Source organism: Phocoena sinus, chromosome 19 (assembly GCF_008692025.1).
Source record: "Phocoena sinus isolate mPhoSin1 chromosome 19, mPhoSin1.pri, whole genome shotgun sequence".
Lineage (NCBI taxonomy): Eukaryota > Metazoa > Chordata > Mammalia > Artiodactyla > Phocoenidae > Phocoena > Phocoena sinus.
The window spans coordinates 31,369,159-31,392,531 of record NC_045781.1 but is presented as its reverse complement, the minus strand read 5'-3'; the positions used below and the strand labels follow the sequence as shown (position 1 = coordinate 31,392,531).

General features: G+C 41.3%; 1 protein-coding gene across 6 annotated transcripts in view; it reads left to right on the top strand.

Annotated features, from left to right (window-relative positions):
* PSME3IP1 (proteasome activator subunit 3 interacting protein 1) overlaps positions 1 to 23,168 on the top strand; it is a 43,925-nt gene extending 20,757 nt beyond the window's left edge. For all 6 annotated transcript variants that reach the window (XM_032613136.1, XM_032613131.1, XM_032613133.1 and 3 more), the window contains 2 exons: positions 3,125 to 3,189; positions 20,570 to 23,168. In XM_032613136.1, the coding sequence (XP_032469027.1) occupies positions 3,125 to 3,189; positions 20,570 to 20,787 (283 nt within the window). In that variant the 3' untranslated portion in view covers positions 20,788 to 23,168. The remainder of the gene's footprint in view (positions 1 to 3,124; positions 3,190 to 20,569) is intronic.
* Positions 23,169 to 23,373: the final 205 nt, after the last annotated feature.

Below are 23,373 nucleotides of genomic sequence, written 5' to 3'. Positions count from 1 at the left end.
TTATGGAGAGAACAGATCTTTATGGATTTGAGTCTTTCTCTATCCATGGCATATATCTACATTTATTTGTTTCCTTTAATTAAAGTCATCCAATAAAGTTATAGTTTTGTTGTTGTACATGTTGTACATGTCTTTTGTTAGATTTATTCCTAGGTTTTTGTTTTGTTTTGTTTTGTTTGTGGTACGCGGGCCTCTCACTGTGTGGCCTCTCCCATTGCGGAGCACAGGCTCCGGACGCGCAGGCTCAGCGGCCATGGCTCACGGGCCCAGCCGCTCTGCGGCATGTGGGATCTTCCCAGACCGGGGCACGAACCCGTGTCGCCTGCATCGGCAGGCGGACTCTAAACCACTGCGCCACCAGGGAATCCCGGTCCCTGTTCTTTTAACTTGTGATTATAGGACTATCTATGTTTTCCCATGTCTTTTTGAGTCAGTTTTATTTAGTTATATTTTCTGGGAATTTGCTCATTTTGTCTTTTTTCAAGTGTGTTAGCTAAATTGTCAGTATTCCCTATTTTTCTGATTGCTGTTCTGTCTGTAATTGTCCTTTTTTCATCCCAAATATTGATGAATTATACTTTTATTCTTATTTTCATGAGAGGGTAGTCTTAGTTTTATTAGTCTTTTCAAAGATCTTTTGGGTTGGGCTTCCCTGGTGGTGCAGTGGTTGAGAGTTCGCCTGCCGATGCAGGGAACACGGGTTCGTGCCCCGGTCTGGGAAGATCCCATATGCCGCGCAGCGGCTGGGCCCATGAGCCATGGCCACTGAGCCTGTGCGTCCGGAGTCTGTGCTCCGCAATGGGAGAGGCCACAACAGTGAGAGGCCTGTGCTCTGCAACAGGAGAGGCCACAACAGTGAGAGGCCCGCATACCGCAAAAAAATAAAAAAAAAAAGATCTTTTGGGTTTACTTCTTATTTTTTCTATTTTATTAAGTTTTGCTCTTTAATATCTTCTACCTTCTTTGGAATATTCTTTACTTTCTTCAAACTTATACTTTTATTATTTCTGTTATAAATAACTGTCAGATACCATGCTAATTAATTTTCAGCTCATTTCAGTTATAAGCATCTAAAGCTATAATTTTTCCTCAGCTTTCATTGTATACAGTTTTGTATTTCCAACTAAGTACTTTTAAATATCCATTATGATTTCTTTGTTGACTCATGAATTAGAACATTTTTTAAAATTTCCAAACATATTGAGGTAACTTAACCATATTTCACTGGTTCTAAGATGAACCTGTTTCTCCCTCACATTTTAATACCTTATAATCAGTGGTGTCTTAGAGTCTATGAAATATAATCTTTATCTTTTGTTATCAATTTCTCCCTTAATTGCATTATGGTTTATATGTGCTGATTCTTTTGAAATTGCTTTAGACTAGCTTTGTGACCTATTCCTGAGATTAATTTTTGTGAATGTTCCAAGTTGAGGAGAATCTGTGTTTTGTAATTGTTCTGGGTTCTATGTAGGTACAACAAAACAAACTAATTGATTGTATTGTTCAAATCATCTGTTTCTTTACACATTTGTCTGCTTGTTCTATTAGTACTTGAGGGGAGTTTTTGAAATCTCCTACTATAGTAATGATTTCTTGATTTTTTTTTCAGTCTGTTGAACATAGTATATTTTTAAGCTCTTTTAGAAGCATAGATGTTCAGGATTGTTCTTTCTTCATAGTGAATTAAACTTTGTTTCCTTATAAACTAACTTCTTTTATCCCTTATAATACTTTTTGTTTTAAAGTCTATTTCCTTAATATTAATATAGGTACCCCAGTCTTCTTTGGGTTAGTGTTTGCCATGGTTAACTCTTTTTCCATTCCTTTACTTTCAGTCCTTCTGGGTCTTAAGTTGTTTGTTTTGCTTCTAAATTTTTAGGTGTGTCTCATGAATAGCTGATTTAAAATTTAGTCTGTTAAACTCTCTTTATAGGTAGGCTTGGACATACTAGGATTTTTTATACAATTTCTGCTATCTTTTTTTTTTAATTAATTAATTTTTGGGCCATGCCACATGGCTTGTGGGATCTCAGTTCCCCAACCAAGGATTGAACCCGGGCCGTGGCAGTGAAAGCCTAGAATCCTAACCATTAGATCACCAGGGGACTCCCCAGCTTCTACTATCTTAATGTTATTTGTCTTTTTACTTAAAAAATTTTTTCCATGTATTCTTTTTATAAAAATTGATTACAATTTTAAAATCTTTTATTCATTTTCTTTTCTTTCTACTTGTTTGGATTTTTGTATTCTATTTCTATTCGTTTGGTGGCTTACCTTGCAATTTATCAAGAATACTTAGTAAAACCTAAAGTAAATAGCTATCTTACTTCCCTGCAAAATTATCCATGGACCTTAGAACTTTTAGCTACAGTCACGTTCTTCCTTCCTTACATGCTGTCCAGGACTTTAGCATGGTCATGTTTAACACCACAAATTAGATGCTGTTTTTTTTATATAGACTGTTTAGATTTGTATTTACAAGTTTCTTTGTTCACCATCCCTTCCTTCTGGGATTAAGGCCTTCCTCCTGGGACCATTTCCTTCCTCTTTGGAGTGCTTTCTTTTTTCTTTTTTTTTGACTGTCCTAAATTTTTTATTAGGTAAGAATTTACAAACATTACTTAATATTAGTGGTAACAGTGGAGCTGGAGAGCATTGTGTCTTCTAGCTGCATGGCGAGAGAAGTACATTCTCTAGATATTCTTTTAGTGAAGGTATTTTGGGTGACTTTCAGAATCTCTAGCCTGTCACTAAAGATATTTCCTTCAATCTTTAATAATTTAACTAAATTTTTGTCATATATAAATATGTCCAGATATTCTTGAAGTCCATCTGTGGTTCTAACCAAGATGAATGATGACAACAAAGAATCTGATGTTTTGGTGATGCTTGAAGCTGTAATGCTTCACCCCTTGAATTGGTCAGAGGTTTAAATTATATTTATAACAATAATATAGCTGGAAGGAGATTAAGAACCTGAAATGAAGACTTTTCATTTCAGATCATCTCAGCTCCTTGAGGCTGCCTAAGACCCATATAAATAGTTATTGGAGCTCCTGATTCCCAAAGTTTGATCCCCAAGATTGGACCTAGCTCAAATCACCATATTTTTTTGTTACAGCTCAGAGAGTGGCAACAGTGTGAAAAGACTGAAATCGGACCCTGACCCAGATGACAAGAATCAAGGTGGGTGGCAGCTTTCATTTTGTTCTTTACTCATCATATATGTGAACCATGGTAAAAGGCTGGAATGCATTGTATCTGTGGAGGAATGCGTGCATCTCTAAGCAAACCTACCTAAACTTAACTTACCAAACCGTTTTAGGCTGTGCAGGATTTAAACCTAGCAATATGTCAGCTGCCCTGCAAAGTAATATGTTAGAAACCAGTGGAACTGATAAGTGACAATTGTGTTGTCCCAGGAGCGCTTACAAAGCCAAAGCCCTGGTCATATCACCTCTACTCACAAAGAGTTTTTCTATGTCTCCCTTAAATGTCAAGTTTCTTCATTTCACCTGGCTGGCTACCCGTGAGAGGTAGAATGCCTGGCTCTTGCTGTTGGTTGGATTGGATTGAACCGAGAGGCTACTAAATACAGTTTCCAGGAGTACACTTTCTTTGGTGGTTCCTTTTATGTGATCAAATCTGCTACTGTATTAAGTGGCACAAAGTTATAAGTGAAAGTGAGTGTTACTCAGGACTGAATCAAGGATAAGAAATTCAAGAGTGTTTTCAGTTCTTCTACTCCTGACTCCCTGTGGAATTGAGACTCTGAGCTGAACTCAAAGGGTCATCGATAAAACAGGGCTTACATTTATTTCTGTGTCACGCAAAAAAATGGATATTTTAAAATATATTTTTTTCTTTCAAAAAAATGATTATTTAAAAAAGTATATCCACTGAACTCCAGTAATGGTGAGCTGTTGCTGATATCTTTTTACTCTAGAATTTACTTTTGAAAAAGATATTAAGCAAAGAGCCTCCCTTCTACCTGTATGTCCTCTTCCATCCAATTCTCCTTCCCAGTGGGAAATAGTATTATATATTTTTAATGTATATATGTATATATCCAGAGCTATTCTGTGTATGTATAAGAAATTACACATATTCTTTTTTTAAAGTGTTTTATTATAGATAACTTAAAACATATTCAAATATCGAGATGAAAGTATAATGAACCCCATCATGTACCTTGAACAGTTTTTTAAAAAGTAATTAATTAATTTATTTTTGGCTGTGTTGGATCTTTGTTGCTATGCACGGGCTTTCTTTAGTTGCGGTGAGCGGGGGCTACTCTTCGTTGCAGTGCGCGGGCTTCTCATCGCAGTGGCTTCTCTTGCTGTGGAGCATGGGCTCTAGGCACACAGGCTTCAGTAACTGTGGCACACAGGCTCAGTAGTTGTGGTTCACCGGCTTAGTTGCTCCATGGCATGTGGGATCTTCCCAAACCAGGGCTCGAACCCTTGTCCCCTGCATTGGCAGATGGATTCTTAACCACTGCGCCACCAGGGAAGTCCCAACAATTTTAAACACATGTCCAATCTTCTTTTTTTTTTAAAGAAAGTTTTATTTATTATTATTATTTTTTGGCTGCGCTGCACGGCTTGTGGGATCTTAGTTCCCCAACCAGGGATTGAACCTAGGCCACGGCAGTGAAAGTGCTGAGTCCTAACCACTGGACCGCCAGGGAATTCCCCGTCCAATCCTATTTCATTTAAATCTCCCAACTGTAGTATTTTGAGGCAAATCTCAGACATCAAATTATTTCATCTATAATTCTTCTGTATGTATCCCTAAAAAAATAAGGATTCTTTGTTTTTTTAACATAATTGCACTACTATTATCACACCTGAAATAATTATAATAATTACTAAATGTTATCAAGTATCAGATTAGTATTCATTTTCCTCAGTTTTCCCATACATTTTTTTTCTTAACAGTTGATTTTTGTTTTTAAGATTCAAATGCAACACTGTGATCACTTGTTTTTTTAAATTGTATTGAAGTATAGTTGATTTATAATATTGTGTTAATTTCTTCTGTACAGCAAAGTGACTCAGTTATACATATATATTTTTCATATTCTTTTCCATTATGGTTGGTCACAGGATATTGAATATAGTTCCCTATACTATATAATAGGACCTTGATGTTTATCCATGCTACATATTAATAGTTTGCCTCTGCTAATCCCAAACTCCCAATCCGTCCCTCCCCCATCCCGCCTTACCCTTGGCAACCACAAATCTGTTCTCTATATCTGAGTCTGTTGTTGTTTCATAGTTATGCTGATGTGTGCCATATCTTAGATTCCACATGTAAGTAATATCATGTGGTGTTTGTCTTTCCCTTTCTGACTTACTTCACTTAGTACGATAATCTCTGAGTTCACCCATGTTGCTGCAAATGGCTTTATTTCATCTTTTTTATGGCCAAGTAATATTCCATTGCGCGTGCACACGCGCCACCATACTGTTTCCCATAGTGGCTGTACCAGTTTACATTCCCACCAACAGTGTAGGAAGGTTCCCTCTTCTCCACACCCTCTCCAGCATTTGCTATTTGTAGACTTTTTTTTTTTTTTTGCAGTACGCAGGCCCCTCCCTGCTGTGGCCTCTCCCGTTGTGGAGCACAGGCTCTGGACACGTAGGCTCAGCGGCCATTGGCTCACAGGCCCAGCTGCTCCGTGGCATGTGAGATCTTCCCGGACCGGGGCATGAACTCGTGTCCCCTGCATCAGCAGGCAGACTCTCAACCACTGCGCCACCAGGGAAGCCCTGTTATTTGTAGACTTTTTAATGATGGCTACTCTGACCAGTGTGAGGTGGTACCTCATTGTAGGTTTGATTTGTATTTCTCTAATAATTAGTGCTGTTGAGCATCTTTTCATGTCTGTATGTCTTCTTTGGAGAAATGTCTGTTTAAGTCTTCTGCCCATTTTTGGATTGGGTTGTTTTGTTGTTTGGTTGTGTGAGCTGTTTGTATATTTTGGTAATTAAGCCCTTGTCCGTCACATCATTTGCAAATATTTTCTCCCAGTCCATAGGTTGTCTTTTCGTTTTATTTATGGCTTCCTTTGCTGTGCAAAAGCTTATAAATTTGATTAGGTCCCATTTTTTAATTTTTGCTTTTATTTCTATTGCCTTGGGAGACTGACCTAAGAAAACATTGGTACGATTTATGTCAGAGAGTGTTTTGCCTGTGTTTTCTTCTAAGAGCTTTATGGTGTCTTGTCTTATATTTAATTCTTTAAGCCATTTTGAGTTTATTTTTGTGTATGGTGTGAGGGTGTGTTCTAACTTCGTTGGCTCTAGGCATGCGGGCTTCAGTAATTGTGGTGCACAGGCTCAGTAGTTGTGGCGTGTGGGTTTAGTTGCTCTGCAGCATGTGGGATCTTCCCGGACCAGGGCTCGAACCTGTGTCCCCTGCATTGGCAGGCGGATTCTCAACCACTGCACCACCAGCGAAGTCCCACATACTGATTTGAGTATGTTGAACCATCCTTGTGACCCTGGGATGAATCCAACTTGGTCGTGGTGTATGACCTTTTTTATGTGTTTTTGGATTTGGTTTGCTAATATTTTGTTGAGAATTTTTGTGTCTATATTCGTCAAAGATTCGCCTGGGAGCTTCTCTGGTGGCGCAGTGGTTGAGAATCTGCCTGCTAATGCAGGGGACACGGGTTCGAGCCCTGGTCTGGAAGGATCCCACATGCTGCAGAGCAACTAAGCCCGTGAGCCACAGCTACTCAGCCTGCACGTCTGGAGCCTGTGCTCCGCAACAGGAGAGGCCACGATAGTGAGAGGCCCGCGCACTGTGATGAAGAGTGGCCCCCACTTGCCACAACTAGAGAAAGCCCTCGCACAGAAGTGAAGACCCAACACAGCCCCCAAAAAATAAATAAATAAAAATTTTTAAAAAATCAGAACATTTCCAAAAAAAAAAAAGATATTCGCCTGTAATTTTCTTTTTTTGTAGTGTCTTTGTCTGGTTTTGTTATCCAGGTGACGGTGGCTTCATAGAATGTCACCCCATTGGGAGTGTTCCTTCCTCTTCCGTTTTTTGGAGGAGTTTGAGAATGATTGCTATAAGTTCTTTGTATGTTTGGTAGAATTTCCCAGTGAAGCCATCTGGTCCTGGACTTTTGTTTGTAGGGATTTTTTCTTTATTACAGATTTTATTTCATTTCTAGTGACTGGTCTGCTCAAGTTATCTGTTTCTTCTTGATTCAGTTTTGGTGGCCTATATGTTTGTAGGAAAGTTGAACATTTCTTCAAGGTTGTCAAATTTGTTGGCATATAATTGTTCACAGTATTCTCTTATGGTTTGTTGCACTTCTGTGATATCTGTTGTGATTTCTCTGCTTTCACTTCTTATTTCGTTTATTTGGGTCTTCTCTCTTTTCTTCTTGTCGAGCGGGACCACAGGTCTGTCAATTTTGTTTACCCGTTCAAAGAACCAGCTCTTGGTTTTATTGAATTTTTTCTATTGTTTTTTTAAGTTCTATTTTATTTATTTCTTCTCTGATCTTTCTTATCTCCTTCCTTCTGCTGACTTTAGGTTTTGTTTGTTCTTCTTTTTTTTCTAATTCTTTTAGGTGGTGGACTATGGTGTTTATTTGAGATTTTTCTTGTTTCTTAAAGAAGGCCCCTATATTGCTATGAACTTCCTTCTGAGAACTGCTTTTGCTGCATCCCATGGATTTTGTATGGTTGTGTTTTCATTGTCATTTGCCTCAAGGTATTGTTAAATTTCTTCTTTGCTTTCATTGTTGATCCATTGGTTCTTTTAGTAGCATGTTGTTTAGTCTCCATGTAATTGTTTTTTTGTTTTGTTTTGTTTTTGTTTCTTTTTCAGTGGTTGATTTTTGGTTTCATGCTATTGTGGTCAGAAAAGATGCTTGAAATAATTTCTGTACTCTTAAATTTGTTTAGGCTTGTTTTGTGCCCAAGTCAACCCTAGAGAATGTTCCATGTGCACTTGAAAAGAATGTGTATTCTGCTTTTTTTAGATGTAATGTCCTGAATATATCAATTAAGTCTAACTGTTCTATCATTTAGGATCTCTGTTGTTTTATTGACTTTTTTTTGTCTCGAAGATCTGTCCATTGGTATGAGTGGGGTGTTAAGGTCTCCTACTATTGTATTCCTGTCAGTTTCTCCCTTTATGTCTGTTAGTATATGTTTTATGTATTTTGGTGCTCCTATGTTGGGTACATATATGTTGAAAAGTATAATATCCTCTCCTTTTATTGATCCTTTTATCATTATGTAGTGTCCTTCTTTATCTTTGTCTTAAAGTCTATTTTCTCTGAGTATTGTGACCCTCGCTATCTCGTCATTTCTGTTTGCATAAAAGATGTTTTTCCATGCCCTCACTTTTAATCTGTGTGTGTCCTTTGCCCTGAAGTGTGTCCTTTGTAAGCAGCATATTGTAGGCTCTTGTTTTTTTATCCAATCTGCCACTCTGTGCCTTTTTTAAAAAATTTTTTAAATTTAATTTATATTTTTATACAGCAGGTTCTTATTAGTCATCAGTTTTATACACATCAGTGTATACATGTCAGTCCCAATCACCCAATTCATCACACCACCATTCTGACCCCCCTGTGGCTTCCCCCCTTGGTGTCCATACGTTTGTTCTCTACCTCTGTGTCTCAATTTCTGCCCTGCAAACCGGTTCATCTGTACCATTTTTCTAGGTTCCACATACATGCGTTAATATACGATATTTGTTTTTCTCTTTCTGACTTACTTCACTCTGTATGACAGTCTCCAGATCCATCCACGTCTCAATAAATGACCCAATTTCGTTCCTTTTTATGGCTGAGTAATATTCCATCGTATATATGTGCCACATCTTCTTTATCCATTCGTCTGTTGATGGGCATTTAGGTTGCTTCCATGACCTGGCTATTGTAAATAGTGCTGCAATGAACATTGGGGTGCATGTGTCTTTTTGAATTATAGTTTTCTCTGGGTATATGCCCAGTAGTGGGATTGCTGGATCATATGGTAATTCTATTTTTAGTTTTTTAAGGAACCTCCATACTGTTCTCCATAGTGGCTGTATCAATTTACATTCCCACCAACAGTGCAAGAGGGTTCCCTTTTCTCCACACCCTCTCCAGCATTTGCTGTTTGTAGATTTTCTGATGATACCCATTCTACCCATGCTTTTGCTGCATCCCATAGGTTTTGGATCATCGTGTTTTCATTGTCATTTGTCTCTAGGTATTTTTTGATTTCCTCTTTGATTTCTACAGTGATCTCTTGGTTATTTAGTAACGTATTGTTTAGCCTCCATGTGTTTGCGTTTTTTATGGTTTTTTCCCTGTAATTCATTTCTAATCTCATAGCGTTGTGGTCAGGAAAGATGGTTGATACGATTTCAATTTTCTTAAATTTACTGAGGCTTGATTTGTGACCCAAGATGTGATCTGTCCTGGAGAATGTTCTGTGTGCACTTGAGAAGAAAGTGTAATCTGCTGTTTTTGGATGGAATGTCCTATAAATATCAATTAAACCTATCTGGTCTATTGTGTCATTTAAAGCTTCTGTTTCCTTATTTTCATTTTGAATGATCTGTCCATTGGTATAAGTGAGGTGTTAAAGTCCCCCACTGTTATTGTGTTACTGTTGATTTCCTCTTTTACAGCTGTTAGCAGTTGCCTTACATATTGAGGTGCTTCTATGTTGGGTGCATATATATTTATAATTGTTATATCTTCTTTTTGGATTGATCCCTTGATCATTATGTAGTGTCCTTCCTCGTCTCTTGTAACATTCTTTATTTTAAAGTCTATTTTATCCGATGAGTATTGCTACTCCAGCTTTCTTTTTTTTTTTTTTTTTTTTTTTTTTTTTTGCGGTACGCGGGCCTCTCACTGTCGTGGCCTCTCCCGTTGCGGAGCACAGGCTCCGGATGCGCAGGCTCAGCGGCCATGGCTCACGGGCCCAGCCGCTCCGCGGCATGTGGGATCTTCCCGGACCGGGGCATGAACCCGCGTCCCCTGCATCGGCAGGCGGACTCTCAACCACTGCGCCACCAGGGAAGCCCTCCAGCTTTCTTTTGATTTCCATTTGCATGGAATATCTTTTTCCATCCCCTCACTTTCAGTCTGTATGTGTCCCTAGGTCTGAAGTGGGTCTCTTGTAGACAGCATATATATGGGTCTTGTTTTTGTATCCATTCAGCAAATCTGTCTTTTGGTGGGAGCATTTAATCCTTTCACGTTTAAGGTAATTATTGATATGTATGTTCCTATGACCATTTTCTTAATTGTTTTGGTTTTTGTGTGTGGGGGGGGGGGTACATGGGCCTCTCACTGTTGTGGCCTCTCCCGTTGCAGAGCACAGGCTCCGGACATGCAGGCCCAGCGGCCATGGCTCATGGGCCCCGCCGCTCCGTGGCACATGGGATCCTCCCGGACAGGGGCACCAACCCGCGTCCCCTGCATCAGCAGGCAGACTCTCAACCACCGCGCCACCAGGGAAGCCCCTTGGGTTTGTTTTTGTAGGTCCTTTTCTTCTCTTGTGTTTCCCACTTACAGAAGTTCCTTTAGCATTTGTTGTAGAGCTGGTTTGGTGGTGCTGAATTCTCTTAACTTTTGCTTGTCTGTAAAGCTTTTGATTTCTCCATCGAATCTGAATGAGATCCTTGCTGGCTAGAGTAATCTTGGTTGTAGGTTCTTCCCTTTCATCACTTTAAGTATATCATGCCACTCCCTTCTGGCTTATAGAGTTTCTGTTGAGAAATCACCTGTTAACATTATGGGAGTTCCCTTGTATGTTATTTGTCGTTTTTCCCTAGCTGTTTTCAATAATTTTTCTTTGTCTTTAATTTTTGCCAATTTGATTACTGTGTGTCTTGGCATGTTTGTCCTTGGGTTTATTCTGTATGGGACTCGCTGCACTTCCTGGACTTGGGTGGCTATTTCCTTTCCCGTGTTAGGGAAGTTTTCGACTATAATCTCTTCAGATATTTTCTCAGGTCCTTTCTCTCTCTCTTCTCCTTCTGGGACCCCTGTAATGCGAATGTTGTTACGTTTAATGTTGTCCCAGAGGTCTCTTGGCTGTCTTCATTTATTTTCATTCTTTTTTCTTTATTCTGTTCCGCAGCAGTGAATTCCACCATTCTGTCTTCCAGGTCACTTATCCGTTCTTCTGCCTCAGTTATTCTGCTATTGATTCCTTCTAGTGTAGTTTTCATTTCAGTTATTGTATTGTTCATCTCTGTTTGTTTGTTCTTTAATTCTTCTAGGTGTTTGTTAAACATTTCTTGCATCTTCTTGATCTTTGCCTCCATTCTTTTTCCGAGGTCCTGGATCATCTTCACTATCATTATTCTGAATTCTTTTTCTGGAAGGTTGCCTATCTCCACTTCATTTAGTTGTTTTTCTGGTGTTTTATCTTGTTCCTTCATCTGGTACATAGCCCTCTGCCTTTTCATCTTGTCTATCTTTCTGTGAATGTGGTTTTTGTTCCACAGGCTGCAGGATTGTAGTTCTTCTTGTTTCTGCTGTCTGCCCTCTGGTGGATGAGGCTATCTGAGAGGCTTGTGCAGGTTTCCTGATGGGAGGGACTGGTGGTGGGTAGAGCTGACTGTTGCTCTGGTGGGCAGAGCTCAGTAAAACTTTAATCTGCTTGACTGCTGATGGGTGGGGCTGGGTTCCCTCCCTGTTGGTTGTTTGGCCTGAGGCAACCCAACACTGGAGCCTACCTGGGCTCTTTGGTGGGGCTAATGGCCGACTCTGGGAGGGCTCACGCCAAGGAGTACTTCCCAGAACTTCTGCTACCAGTGTTCTTGTCCCCGTGGTGAGCCACAGCCACCCCCCGCCTCTGCAGGAGACCCTCCAACACTAGCAGGTAGGTCTGGTTCATTCTCCCCTGGGTTCACTGCTCCTTCCCCTGGGTCCCGATGCACACACTACTTTGTGTGTGCCCTCCAAGAGTGGAGTCTCTGTTTCCCCCAGTCGTGTCCAAGTCCTGCAATCAAATCCCACTGGCCTTCAAAGTCTGATTCTCTAGGAATTCCTTCTCCCGTTGCCGGCCCCCCAGGTTGGGAAGTCTGACGTGGGGCTCAGAACCTTCACTCCAGTGGGTGGGCTTCTGTGGTATAAATGTTCTCCAGTCTGTGAGTCACCCACCTAGCAGTTATGGGATTTTATTTTACTGTGATTGCGCCCCTCCTCCCGTCTCATTGTGGCTTCTCCTTTGTCTTTGGATGTGGGGTATCTTTTTTGGTGAGTTCCAGTGTCTTCCTGTCAATGATTGTCCAGCAGTTAGTTGTGATTCTGGTGTTCTCACAAGAGGGAGTGAGCGCATGTCCTTCTATTCCGCCATCTTGGTTCAGGCTCCCTTATTTATTTTCAGTTTGGATGATCACTGTGTCTTTTGATTGGAGAATTTAGTCCATTTGACATTTAAGATAATTAATGATAGATATGTATTCATTGCCATTTTAAACCTTGTCTTCCTGTTGATTTTATAATTCTTCTTTGTCTCTTTTTGTTTTTCCTTTTGTGGTTTGATGATTTTCTTTCGTATTATGCTTCTGTTCTTTTTGGTTTTTGTGAATCTATTGTATGTTTTTGATTTGTGGTTGCCCTGTTTTTCAAGTATGTTAACCCCTTCGTATGTCTACTTGCTTTAGACCGGTAGTCATATAGGCCCAAACACATTCTAGAAAAAAAAAAAAATCTACATTTTCTTACTCTCCTTCCCCACATATTATGATTTTAATGTCCCCTTTTGCATCTTCATGTTCATCCTTTTGCTGTTCATTGTGGTTATCATCACTTTCACAGAAATTTTTTGGTTTTTCTTTTTAATCTGTGTACTGTCTTATTTATGTGATTTACTTTCCAATTGTGATTTTTTCTTTCCTATAGATTCTTACTACTTTCTATTTAGAGAAGACCTTTCAATATTTCCTTTAGGATAATGTCAGTATTGCTGTATTCTTTTAGTTTTTACTTGTCTGGGAAATTCTTTGTCTCTCCCTCTGTTCTAAATGATAATCTTTCTGGGTAGAGTATCCTAGGTTGCAGATTTTTCCCTTTCAGGGCTTTGAATATATCTTGCCATTCCCTTCTGGCCTGCAGTGTTTCTGTAGAGAAATCAGCTGGTACCCTTATGGGTGTTCCCTTGTGATTCTTTGTTTTTCTCTTGCTGCCTTTAGAATCATCTCTTTAACTTCTGCCATTTTTATTATAATACGTCTTGGTGTAGGTCTGTTTGGGTTTACCTTGTTCAAGATCCTCTATGCTTTCTGTATCTGGATATCTGTTTCCTTCTTCAGGTTTGGCAAGTTTTCAGCTGTAATTTCTTCATTTTCAATCCCCTTTTCTGTTTCTTCTTCTTATGGGATCCCTATTATGCATAGATTGGCATGCTTTATATTGTCCCATAGGTCTCTTATATTGCTTTCATTTTTTTTTTCATTTGGGTTTTTGTCTGCTGTTCTAATTAGGTGATTTCCGTTATTCTATCTTCTAGGTCACTTATTCGCTCTTCTGCATTATTCATTCTACTATTCATAGCCTTTCAGCTTTCATCTCTTCAAATGAATTCTCTGATTTTTCTTGGCTTCTCCTTATAGTTTCTAGTTCCTTTTTACAGTAATCTACATTTCTATTGATAGCCTTTCTTAATTCCTTCAGTATTTTCATTATCTCCTTTTTGAACTTGGTATTAGACTGAAGATGTCTGTTTAATTGTTTATTCTTTCGTGGGAATTCTCTTGATCTTTTAATTGGGAGTGGTTCCCCTGCTTCTTCATTTTACTTATATTTCTCTTGCTCTATGAGTTTAGGAGAAACAATTATCTACTGTGGTCTTAGAGGGCTATTTTTAAGTGGGAACATCCCCGTATAGCCTCTGTGGGTTTAATATTTTTTGGTGTGAGGGCTGCTTTTAGTATGGATGCTTGCCACCTCTTTTCTCAGTGTATGCAGGCCATTATCCCCTTGCTAGAAGGTGTGACTGATGCTGTGGTAATTAGAGCCTGCACTGGCTATTGAGCGGGCCTCCTCTTTGCTCTGTGGTTGTCACTGCCCTGTCCAGGGTAGGGCCTGCTCCCTAGTTGTTGGAGTAGAAGCCCCCAGCTCCATTTCTGATCTGTGGTGTGAGGTAGGCGGGATTGGAGTGCTTCCACTGGGAGAGGAGCCACTGAGTATTCCTCCGCTGGAGCCGTTCACCTGTGAGTGTGCTCTGTTTTGTCACCTTTCATCCGTTGTGTGGGCTCACAGAGTACACTGTTGTTGGCACTGCCCTAGGCCCCACCTAAGTTGTGGGTATGCCGACAGTTGGCCCTGGTGCCTCTCAGACTTTGTTTTCACAAGACCACCAGTGCAGATCCACTGAAGTCGTGTCCCAGGACTGCAGTAGTTGCACGCCTTGACCTGCTATGGGAGCTATGGAGGCAGCTCAGACCCCTGTGTGTACGTGCCCTCAAAGCCCATAGCTGCTAAGGCCAGACCTGTCCCAGCCACAGGAGCACCAGCTGTCCGTTCAGATGTTCCGCAGGCACTGAATTCACAAAGCCGGCAGTGTAGGTGTAATTCTGCGGTTTGCACGGCCATGGGGAGAGATTTCAGCTCTGCTTCCTAAGTTGCACGACTCCTGGGGCTCAGCTGTAATTTCAGCCCCACCTCTGCGTGTGGGCAACCCACTGGCATCTGTTCCCAAGACCACTGAGGCAGCGGCCGGAGCTTGCGAGCCTGCTCTGGTGGGAGGGGGCCAGAGCAGCTTTAATGCATGAGCTGGCCTGGGGTAGGGCCCCCGCATGGAGCCCAAGGAAGCAGGAGACGGCAGGTGGGGAAAGAGGCTGCAATGTTGGCCCCACCCCTTCCTTTTGCATGCCACTTAACAATCTCGCTTCGCTTCTCTGGCAACCCAGGGTTCTGCCACCAACACTCCTGGTTGCAACACCCCACACTCCAGCCCCTTCAGGCTGTCTCCACACAGCCAACAGCAGTCTTCTCCCCAGGTCTGTCCTCTAAACCCTGTGTTCCAGCACCCATCCCCTGCCCATACCAGTGGACATGCCTCTCAGGCTGGGGTGTGCAGAGTGGTGACACAGACTGTGTAGGTCTCTCTCTGTCCTGCCTAACACTAACTAGTTGTTGCGCTCTCCTTCTGAGCCTCTGAAGCTTCTTTTTTGTCCCAGCTGATCTCCCCGCCCATGAGGGGACTTCCCAGGGTGTGGGAACCTCTACTTTCCTTCAGCTCCCTCCCAGGGGTGCCAGACCCATTCTACTTTCTCTCTCTCTCTTTTTTTTTTCCTTTTGTCCTACCTGGTTACATGGAGATCTTTTTTGTCCTTTCAGGTGTTTGAGGTCTTCTGCTAGTGTTCAGTAGGTGATCTATGAGAATTGTTCCATTTGTAGATGTATTCTTGATATATTTGCAGGAAGAGCTTGAGTTCTACATCCTGCTACTCCACCATTTTTATTCCAATCCGACAATTGGTTTTTTTAAAAAGTAGTATCCAAGGAAGGATTAGACATTGTATTTGGCTTATATGGCTTAAAAAAAAAGATTGAGATATAATCCACATACCATAAAATTCACCCTTTTAAAGGATGCAGTTCAGTGGTTTTTAATATGTTCAGAAGAATGTGTATTTATCACCACTATCTAATTCCAGAACATTTTCATCACTGCGAAAAGAAGCTCCGTGACCATTAGCAGTTATTCCCCATTCTTCCCCATTCTTCCCTCTCCACAGCCACTAGCAACCACCAGTCAACTTCTGTCTCTATGGATTTGCCTTTTCTGGACATTTTTTATAAATGAAATCATGCAATATAGGGCCTTTTGTGTCTGACTTCTTTTCACGTAACATAATGTTTTCATAGTTCATGTTGTGGCATGTATCAGTGCTTTTTACAGCTGAATAATATCCCATTTTATGGTATGCTACCTTTTTGTCCACTCGTCAATTGATGAACATTTGGGTTGTTTCCACATTTGGGCTGTTACAAACCATGCTGCTATGAACATTCATGTCCAAGATTTTGTGTGAAACCTGTTTTCAGTTCTCTTGGGTATATACCTAAGAGTGGAATTGGGTCATACAGTAAATCTATGTTTAACTTTTTGAGGAACAGCCACACTGTTTTCCACTGTAGCTGCACCATTTTTATATTCTACCAGCAGTATATGAGGGTTTCAGTTTCTTTACATCCTTATCAACAGTTGTTACTGTGTTTCTTATATCCATCCATTGGGTGTGAAGTGATACTTTATTGTGGTTCTGATTGGAGTTTCCCTAATGACGTTGCCATTGTGTACTTAATGGCCATTTTTTTATCTTCTTTAGAGAAATATCTACTCATATCCTGAGCCTATTTTAAAATTGGGTTATTTGTCTTTTTATTTTGAGTTGTAAGTGTTCTTTATATGTTCTGGATGCTAGACACTTGTCAGATAGATGATTTATAAATATTGTCTCTCTGTGGGTTGTACTTTCACTTTCTTGATAGTGTTCTTTGGAGCACAAAAGTTTTACATTTTGATGACATCAATTTATTTTTTCTTTGGTTGCTTGTACTTTAAATGTCATATCTAAGAAACAGTTTGCCTAATTCATGGTCATGAAGATTTATGCTTACATTTTTTTCAAAGAGTTTTATAGTTTTAACTCTTACATTTTGATCTTTGGCCCATTTTGTGTTAATTTTTTGACTCAATAATTTGTTGAAAGGACTGTTTTTTCTCCCACTGAATTGTCATGACAGTTTGTTGAAAATCAGTTGAACAGCATGTTTGGGTTTATTTCTGGACTAACTTTTCTCTTCCATTGATTTGTATGTCTATCCTTATGCCATCACCACACAGTTTTGTTTTTGTTTGTTTGTTTTTGTTTTGTTTTATTTTTTGGCCATGCTGCACGGCTTGTGGGATCTTAGTTCCCTGACCAGAGATTGAACCCAGGCCCTGGGCAGTGAGAGCATGGAGTCCTAACCACGGGACTGCCAGGGAATTCCCTACCACACAGTTTTGATCATTCTAGCTTTGTAGTAAGTTTTGAAATCAGGAAGTATCAGTCCTCCAAGTTTGTTCTTTTTCAATATTGTTTTGCTATTTGAGGTCCCTTGCATTTCCATATGAATTTGGGGATGAACTTGTCAATTCACGCAGCTGGGATTTTGATAGGGATTGCTTAAATCTGTAGATCAGTTTGGGAATATTGCCATTTTATGGCATCTTAACAGTAGGCTAATCTGCCTTTTCAGTCTCATCTAACCTATGGGTTCTTCCTCTTTCTTAATTTATTTTTTGTTTCATTTTTATTTTACTTGCGAAGAAACTGGGCCTCTGCCCTGTGGAGTTTCCTGCACTCTAGATTTTGCTAATTGCATCCCCATGGGATTCCTTTATATCCTGTGTTTCCTATAAAATGGTAATTAGGTCTAGAGCTTGGTCAATTCACGTTGATTTTTTGGCAAGATTTACTTAATATGTTGTTTTGCATTTCCTATCATCATCATTTTTTTTTTTTTTTTTGCGGTACACGGGCCTCTCACTGTTGTGGCCTCTCCCGTTGCGGAGCACAGGCTCCAGACACACAGGCTCAGTGGCCATGGCTCACGGGCCTAGCCGCTCCGCGGCATGTGGGATCTTCCCGGACCCGGGCACGAACCTGTGTCCCCTGCATCGGTAGGCGGACTCTCAACCGCTGCGCCACCATGGAAGCCCCATCATCATTATTTTAATTAACATACTCTTCTGTTCATTGCTTACTTACCTTGGGAATCATAGCATTCCTGTGCATAAAGAGCTTCTTCATTCCTTTTTAAGGCTGTGTAGTAATCCATTGTATGGTTGTACCATAGTATATTTATTTCATTTTTTATTGATGAACATTTAGATTGTTTCCATTCTTTCTCTATTATGATGTTTCATTAAATAACCCTGTACATGGATCATTGTTCACATTTGTAATATGTCAGGTTAAATACTTAGAAGGAGAATTATTGAGTCAGATATACATTTGTAACTTAGAAAAATATTGCCAAATTTGCCTCCTACACTGGAAGGCAAAGTCTTAACCACTGGACTGCCAGGGAAGTCCCAGTTAACTGCTTTTGGAATGAAATTTGTTTGAGTTGCAATCTCTTTTCTTTCTTGAAACTTCCTAGATAATTGGGAGATTTGGTCCTCTTGCTTAAACTCTGCTAATGCTCCTGTCGTCCAGATTCCTTGGGTTACATTTCTGTGGCTGGCTTCCATCCTTCCCTTAGGCCGGCTCTAGTCCTCCAGAGGTACTCAGAACTTGATCTTTCTTTTCTAAGATAGACCCTAAAATTCAATTCACCCTTGAAATACTTAATAAAAGGACACATTTCACTGAGTAACTTCACATAAATTACTTTTCCAAGTAACTGATTCATACCCTTATGATATCAGGGTTTTTTTTTTTTTTTTTTAAACAACCCAGTTTTTCTCACAGAATACTGAAAGTATCCTTGTATGTGTGAAAATAGTAATACAATGAATGTTCAGGTAAATGAATGGTTTTTAATTTGATGTTATGTCCCAAATTTTCACATTTCCCCCACCCCCAAAATTTAGCCATTTGCAGTGAAACTCTGTTATGCATTTTCCTGCATTCTCACACATTGTGAATGTTGGCCTGCTCTGTGCCAGGCCGTCTGCTCTATGCCCAGGGGATGGGATAGAGAAGGAGCCCTTGTCCTCCAGAGACTTACAGTCTGAGGAGAATATGGATAAGGAGAAGATAGCCATTAGGACTGTCAGTCTTCTACAGCCTTCCTGGCTATAATACAGGGATTACAGAGGTAAGAGGGGCTGGTCCTTCTGAATTAAATGTCCTAGGATACTCTTTGAATTGTGGCATTTGGCTTTCTTAACAGTTGTCTAAATAGGTAGTTATATGTACCTAATAGTAAATTGAAAAGGGACACAAGAGTGTGGAATAAAAAGTTAGGTTTTCCCTGGTCCTCAGCCACTCAGTTGCTCTCCCCAGAGCAGCCACTGTTACCAGTTTTTAATGTATTTTTTCATACATTATCATGCATATTTAATGTCCCCCCCCCAGATTATAACTTGTACTCACCCTTGCCTTTTTCATTTAACACATGGTATCTTAGAGATCATTCAATACCATTACACACAGAGATGCTTTATTCTTCTTAATGGCTGAATACTAGTCCATTACACTGGTCCTCTATTAATGAACCTTTTGGTTTCTACTGTCACCAGTGCTGCATGAACATCATTTAAGTGTGAAGGACTTAGCCGAATTATCCTACGTTCCCTCAGCAACATATATAGATGCCTATTCCTCCTTATATTGTTTATTCTTCTATGTTTAAAAGTCATTTGTTTCTTTTTCTGTGAACTATTCGTGTCTTCTGTCTACTTTTCTGTTCAGTTGTTGGTTTGTTATTGGTTTTGGAAGAACTCTTTCTATCGTAAAGAAATTAGCTTTTGTGATACTTATTGTAAATATTTGCCTGTTTTCTTGTAGCCTTGTTACCTCTTGTAGCCTCTGCAATCATTGTGAGCTCTCACTTTCCTACATCTCCATGTTTTCACATTACTTATCTTTAGCAGCTTCCTTCCCTTATTAGTACTTCCTGTATAAGCAAATGAACTATGTATACTGGCTGTTGGAGATCTCTCTTTGCTTCTCAGTGATATTTTTTGCTTACTCCTGATTTCATATACTTGGAACCATGTATCCTTTTCACATTTACATGAAGTGTTAGGGGTTTGTTAAGGCAAAATCCTAGAAGGTAATATGCTTGTCAGCCTGATACAGTGTTTGAACTCCAACCCTTACTCTGCGGTGAGCTCTGGGATCATTTTAGTACATTATCTTTTGATTCAAATTTAGTTTAATGTTTTCTACTCTAAGTGGCCTTTAACCTTAGCTGGGTTTTGGACCTCCCTCATCAGCAAAGTGGGGGATATCTATATACCAGGTTGTTGTAGTGATTAAATGAGGCTGGAAACGGAAGAAGAAGGGGTGGAGGAGAGTTCTTAACTTTTCCTCTAACCTTCAAGTCCTGTGTTTTCTAGGTTGAGGCTTTCTGCATGGAGGTGCTGCTGTGACTCTGGGTTTCCTAGGGCAAAAAGAGCCCCAGCTACTTGGTGTTATTCTGCATGGTCTTAAAATGTTCTCTGCTGTGGCTTCAGTTTTCTCAGTTGTAAACGACGAACATTAAGATAAGAATGGCAGGGCTTCCCTGATGGCACAGTGGTTGAGAGTCCGCCTGCCCATGCAAGGAACACGGGTTCGTGCCCCGGTCTGGGAAGATCCCACGTGCCACGGAGCGGCTGGGCCCGTGAGCCGTGGCCGCTGAGCCTGCGCTTCCGGAGCCTGTGCTCCGCAACGGGAGAGGCCACGGCAGTGAGAGGCCCGCGTACCGCCAAAAAAAAAAAAAAAAAAAAAAAAAAAATGAGGATGGCAATAGTGTCGACTACATAGGGTTGTTTTGAGGCTTCCAACATAAAGCCCTCTACACATGGAAAGCACACCATCACCTTTGGAAAAGGGTGATGAAGTAACAGTCCTGCCTCCTTTTTTGCAGAAGCCCCTTCCTGCGTGTCTCTTGGAAGCACATCTCTGAGTGGTCCCTCCATCCACTGCCCCTCCGCTGCCGTCTGTATCGGCATCCTCCCAGGTTTGGGTGCCTACTCTGGGAGCAGCGACTCTGAGTCCAGCTCAGACAGCGAAGGCACCATCAACGCCACCGGCAAGATCGTCTCCTCCATCTTCCGAACCAACACCTTCCTCGAGGCCCCCTAGTTCCTCTGTTCTTACTGCAGGGAGCTCCTCCCCAAGAATAGACTGGACAGTTTATTCTGCCTACAGGCATTACCTCCCACAGAAAAGTCCTTTGCCTGCTCCCTGTGCACACCGTGACATTTTTAACCTCATCTAAAAATGTGCCAGAATCCACTTGTGGCCCGACTTGTGTTTGTTTTCTCTTTCTACTCCAGTATGGATGCCCAAACCTGTCCCACAGCCTCTGTCCTCACTGTTGTAGTAGGGCAGAGGTCAGGGCCCAGCAGAAATTCCACTAAGAATGCCCTGGGAAAATAGGTACCAAGCGGCTTGCAAAGGGTTTGGGTTCAGTTGCTTTCTTGTTTTTTGTTTCTTTTTTTTCCTTTCCCAACGCCACAAAGAAGCAAGGACAGTTATTGAACAGGTATCATTTAAAACATTCTATTCTAGACGAAGGCGCCGTTTGACTATACTGTGTTGTGGAGTGTGCAGTGGGGAGAGAAGGTCCCAGGTGATGGAATGGCGCACTGCCCTGGAACTAACCTATTCTTGATGTTGTGTGACTAAGTAAAGGTTCTAAACTACATCCGCAGGGGGTGTCACTTAACACTCATGGTTCATTGTGAAGTTTTCCCTTACCCTTGGCTATTCCATCTCCCTCCACCTAATCCCATTTAAGACTCTAAACCTTAGAGAAACAAACATAGGCCTTATTTTGTTGTAGCCAGAGATCAGAAGTGCTGGTAGGTGTGTGGATGAGGTGACTTATTTCTGGCAGCTCCTGGAATTCTAATATGGCAAGCCAGGGGGACCCACCTGCATATTCTGGCTCTAACCTGTTAAGGCCCCTCTCTGTTGGCTACATTTCTAGTTGTGGCCTCTAACTATGGAAGCTGTTTCTAGACTAAAGGTGCTACACTTGTCCTTTCCTCTGCTTTGACCTGCTGCCCTTCCTGCTCTTCCCTTCCCATACAGAGCAGCCAAGACCCAGACATGCTGCTCCACCTCCATCCCCTAAAGGGAGGCAGGGAAGGGCAGGGGGAGACAAGGTATGGAGGCCCTGAGGACAGAGGTAGGCCATGAGCTTTTAACAACAACAACATAAAGCTGTAGGCTCCCCTGCTTCAGAAGAGTGAGCCTGTACGGTTCTTTCTTCCGCTGGGTTCCTACGTCAATTGTTTCTACTTCCTTGGGTGTGAGACGGAGAGACACACACACACAGGATGTGTTGACACTGTGATGCTGGCAGGCAGAGAAGCTACTCAGTTTTAACGTGGGCACAGAGGCCCCTGGATCTCCTCCAAACCCACTCCTTTTCCCTCCCACAGCAGTGACACTCTGGTGCCCGCTGGCAGATGGTGACTTCCCTTCACCCATAACTGATGGCTTGTGAATTCTTTTTCCTTTTCAGAGCTACTCTGTGCTAATTGTTCCTGACTGTCAGTACAGGCACATCAGCTCCATCCTTACAAACAAGACGTTGAGGTAACACTGTGTAGGCACCTTCTGCTCCTCTGCTTCGTTGTTCTGCAATTGTGCTGTTGCTATTACAGCCCGTACCCAGAGCAACGTCAGATCATTTCAGGAGGCAGACCGAGGAACCAAAGTCACCATCTTTACGTGGTTTGACTTTTGGGTTTCTTTTGGCTGCACCATACAGCATGCGGGATCTTAGTTCCCCGACCCCAGGGATCGAACTCATGCCCCCTGCAGTGGGAGCATAGAGTCTTAACAACTGGGCCGCCAGGGAAGTTGCTGGTTTGACTTTTAAGAGGCCATTACTATACCTCATTGCCTCTGTCGATGTTGGGAGAAGTTGACAAAGGGTTGCAGGGATTAAAAACCTATATTAATTTGAAAGCTAATAAACCTGTCAGAGAATAAGATCTTGCTTTTCTTGTACTGGATCTTGTGCTCCCACCTTCGTCCCCATCTACTGTAACAGCTAGATTGTGTCAAGGAAGTTGAGACTCATCAGACTGAGATTTCTGCTCTTGGTATCTCAGAAAAAGTTGAGAATCACCAGTGATCATTTCATCTTTCGCCGTACCTGTTAGCAGAGAGCCCTAGAGCTGAGGTACAGGTTCTATAGAAACCATGAACAGCAAAGCAGGTCTCCCAGTGGAGGAAGTCTGGTCTCCCAGTAGAAGAAGTCACCTTGGAAAACATCTAGTGTAGACTGTGTGTTTCAAACCCAAAGAAGAATAGGAAAACCTGGGATGGAAGGAAACATTGCTTTAAATCACAAGGTGCAGCTTTCCTGCCTTAATAGATAATTGGGATTTTATAACTAGGTAATAAGGGATAAAAACAAGGTTTGAGGTGGTTTCTTAAAACCTGCTTGCGTTGTCCTGAGTGGTAGTCTTCTTACAACTTTGAACCATGTGAGGGAGAAAGCTTGTCTCTGAGGAATCCTATTGCCAGCTCTATCTGGATTATCTAGCTTGTGTCATACCACGGCCTCTCTCTCAAGCACTTCCTGCTAGCATCTACCTTTGGCCCTGTCACCCACCTGGGTGGGGAGGAAGGGAGCATGAAATCCACAGCATCTGTTTTTCCATCTATAAAAAGCAGGGAGGGCAATGTGACTGGACCCACAGAGCTGGC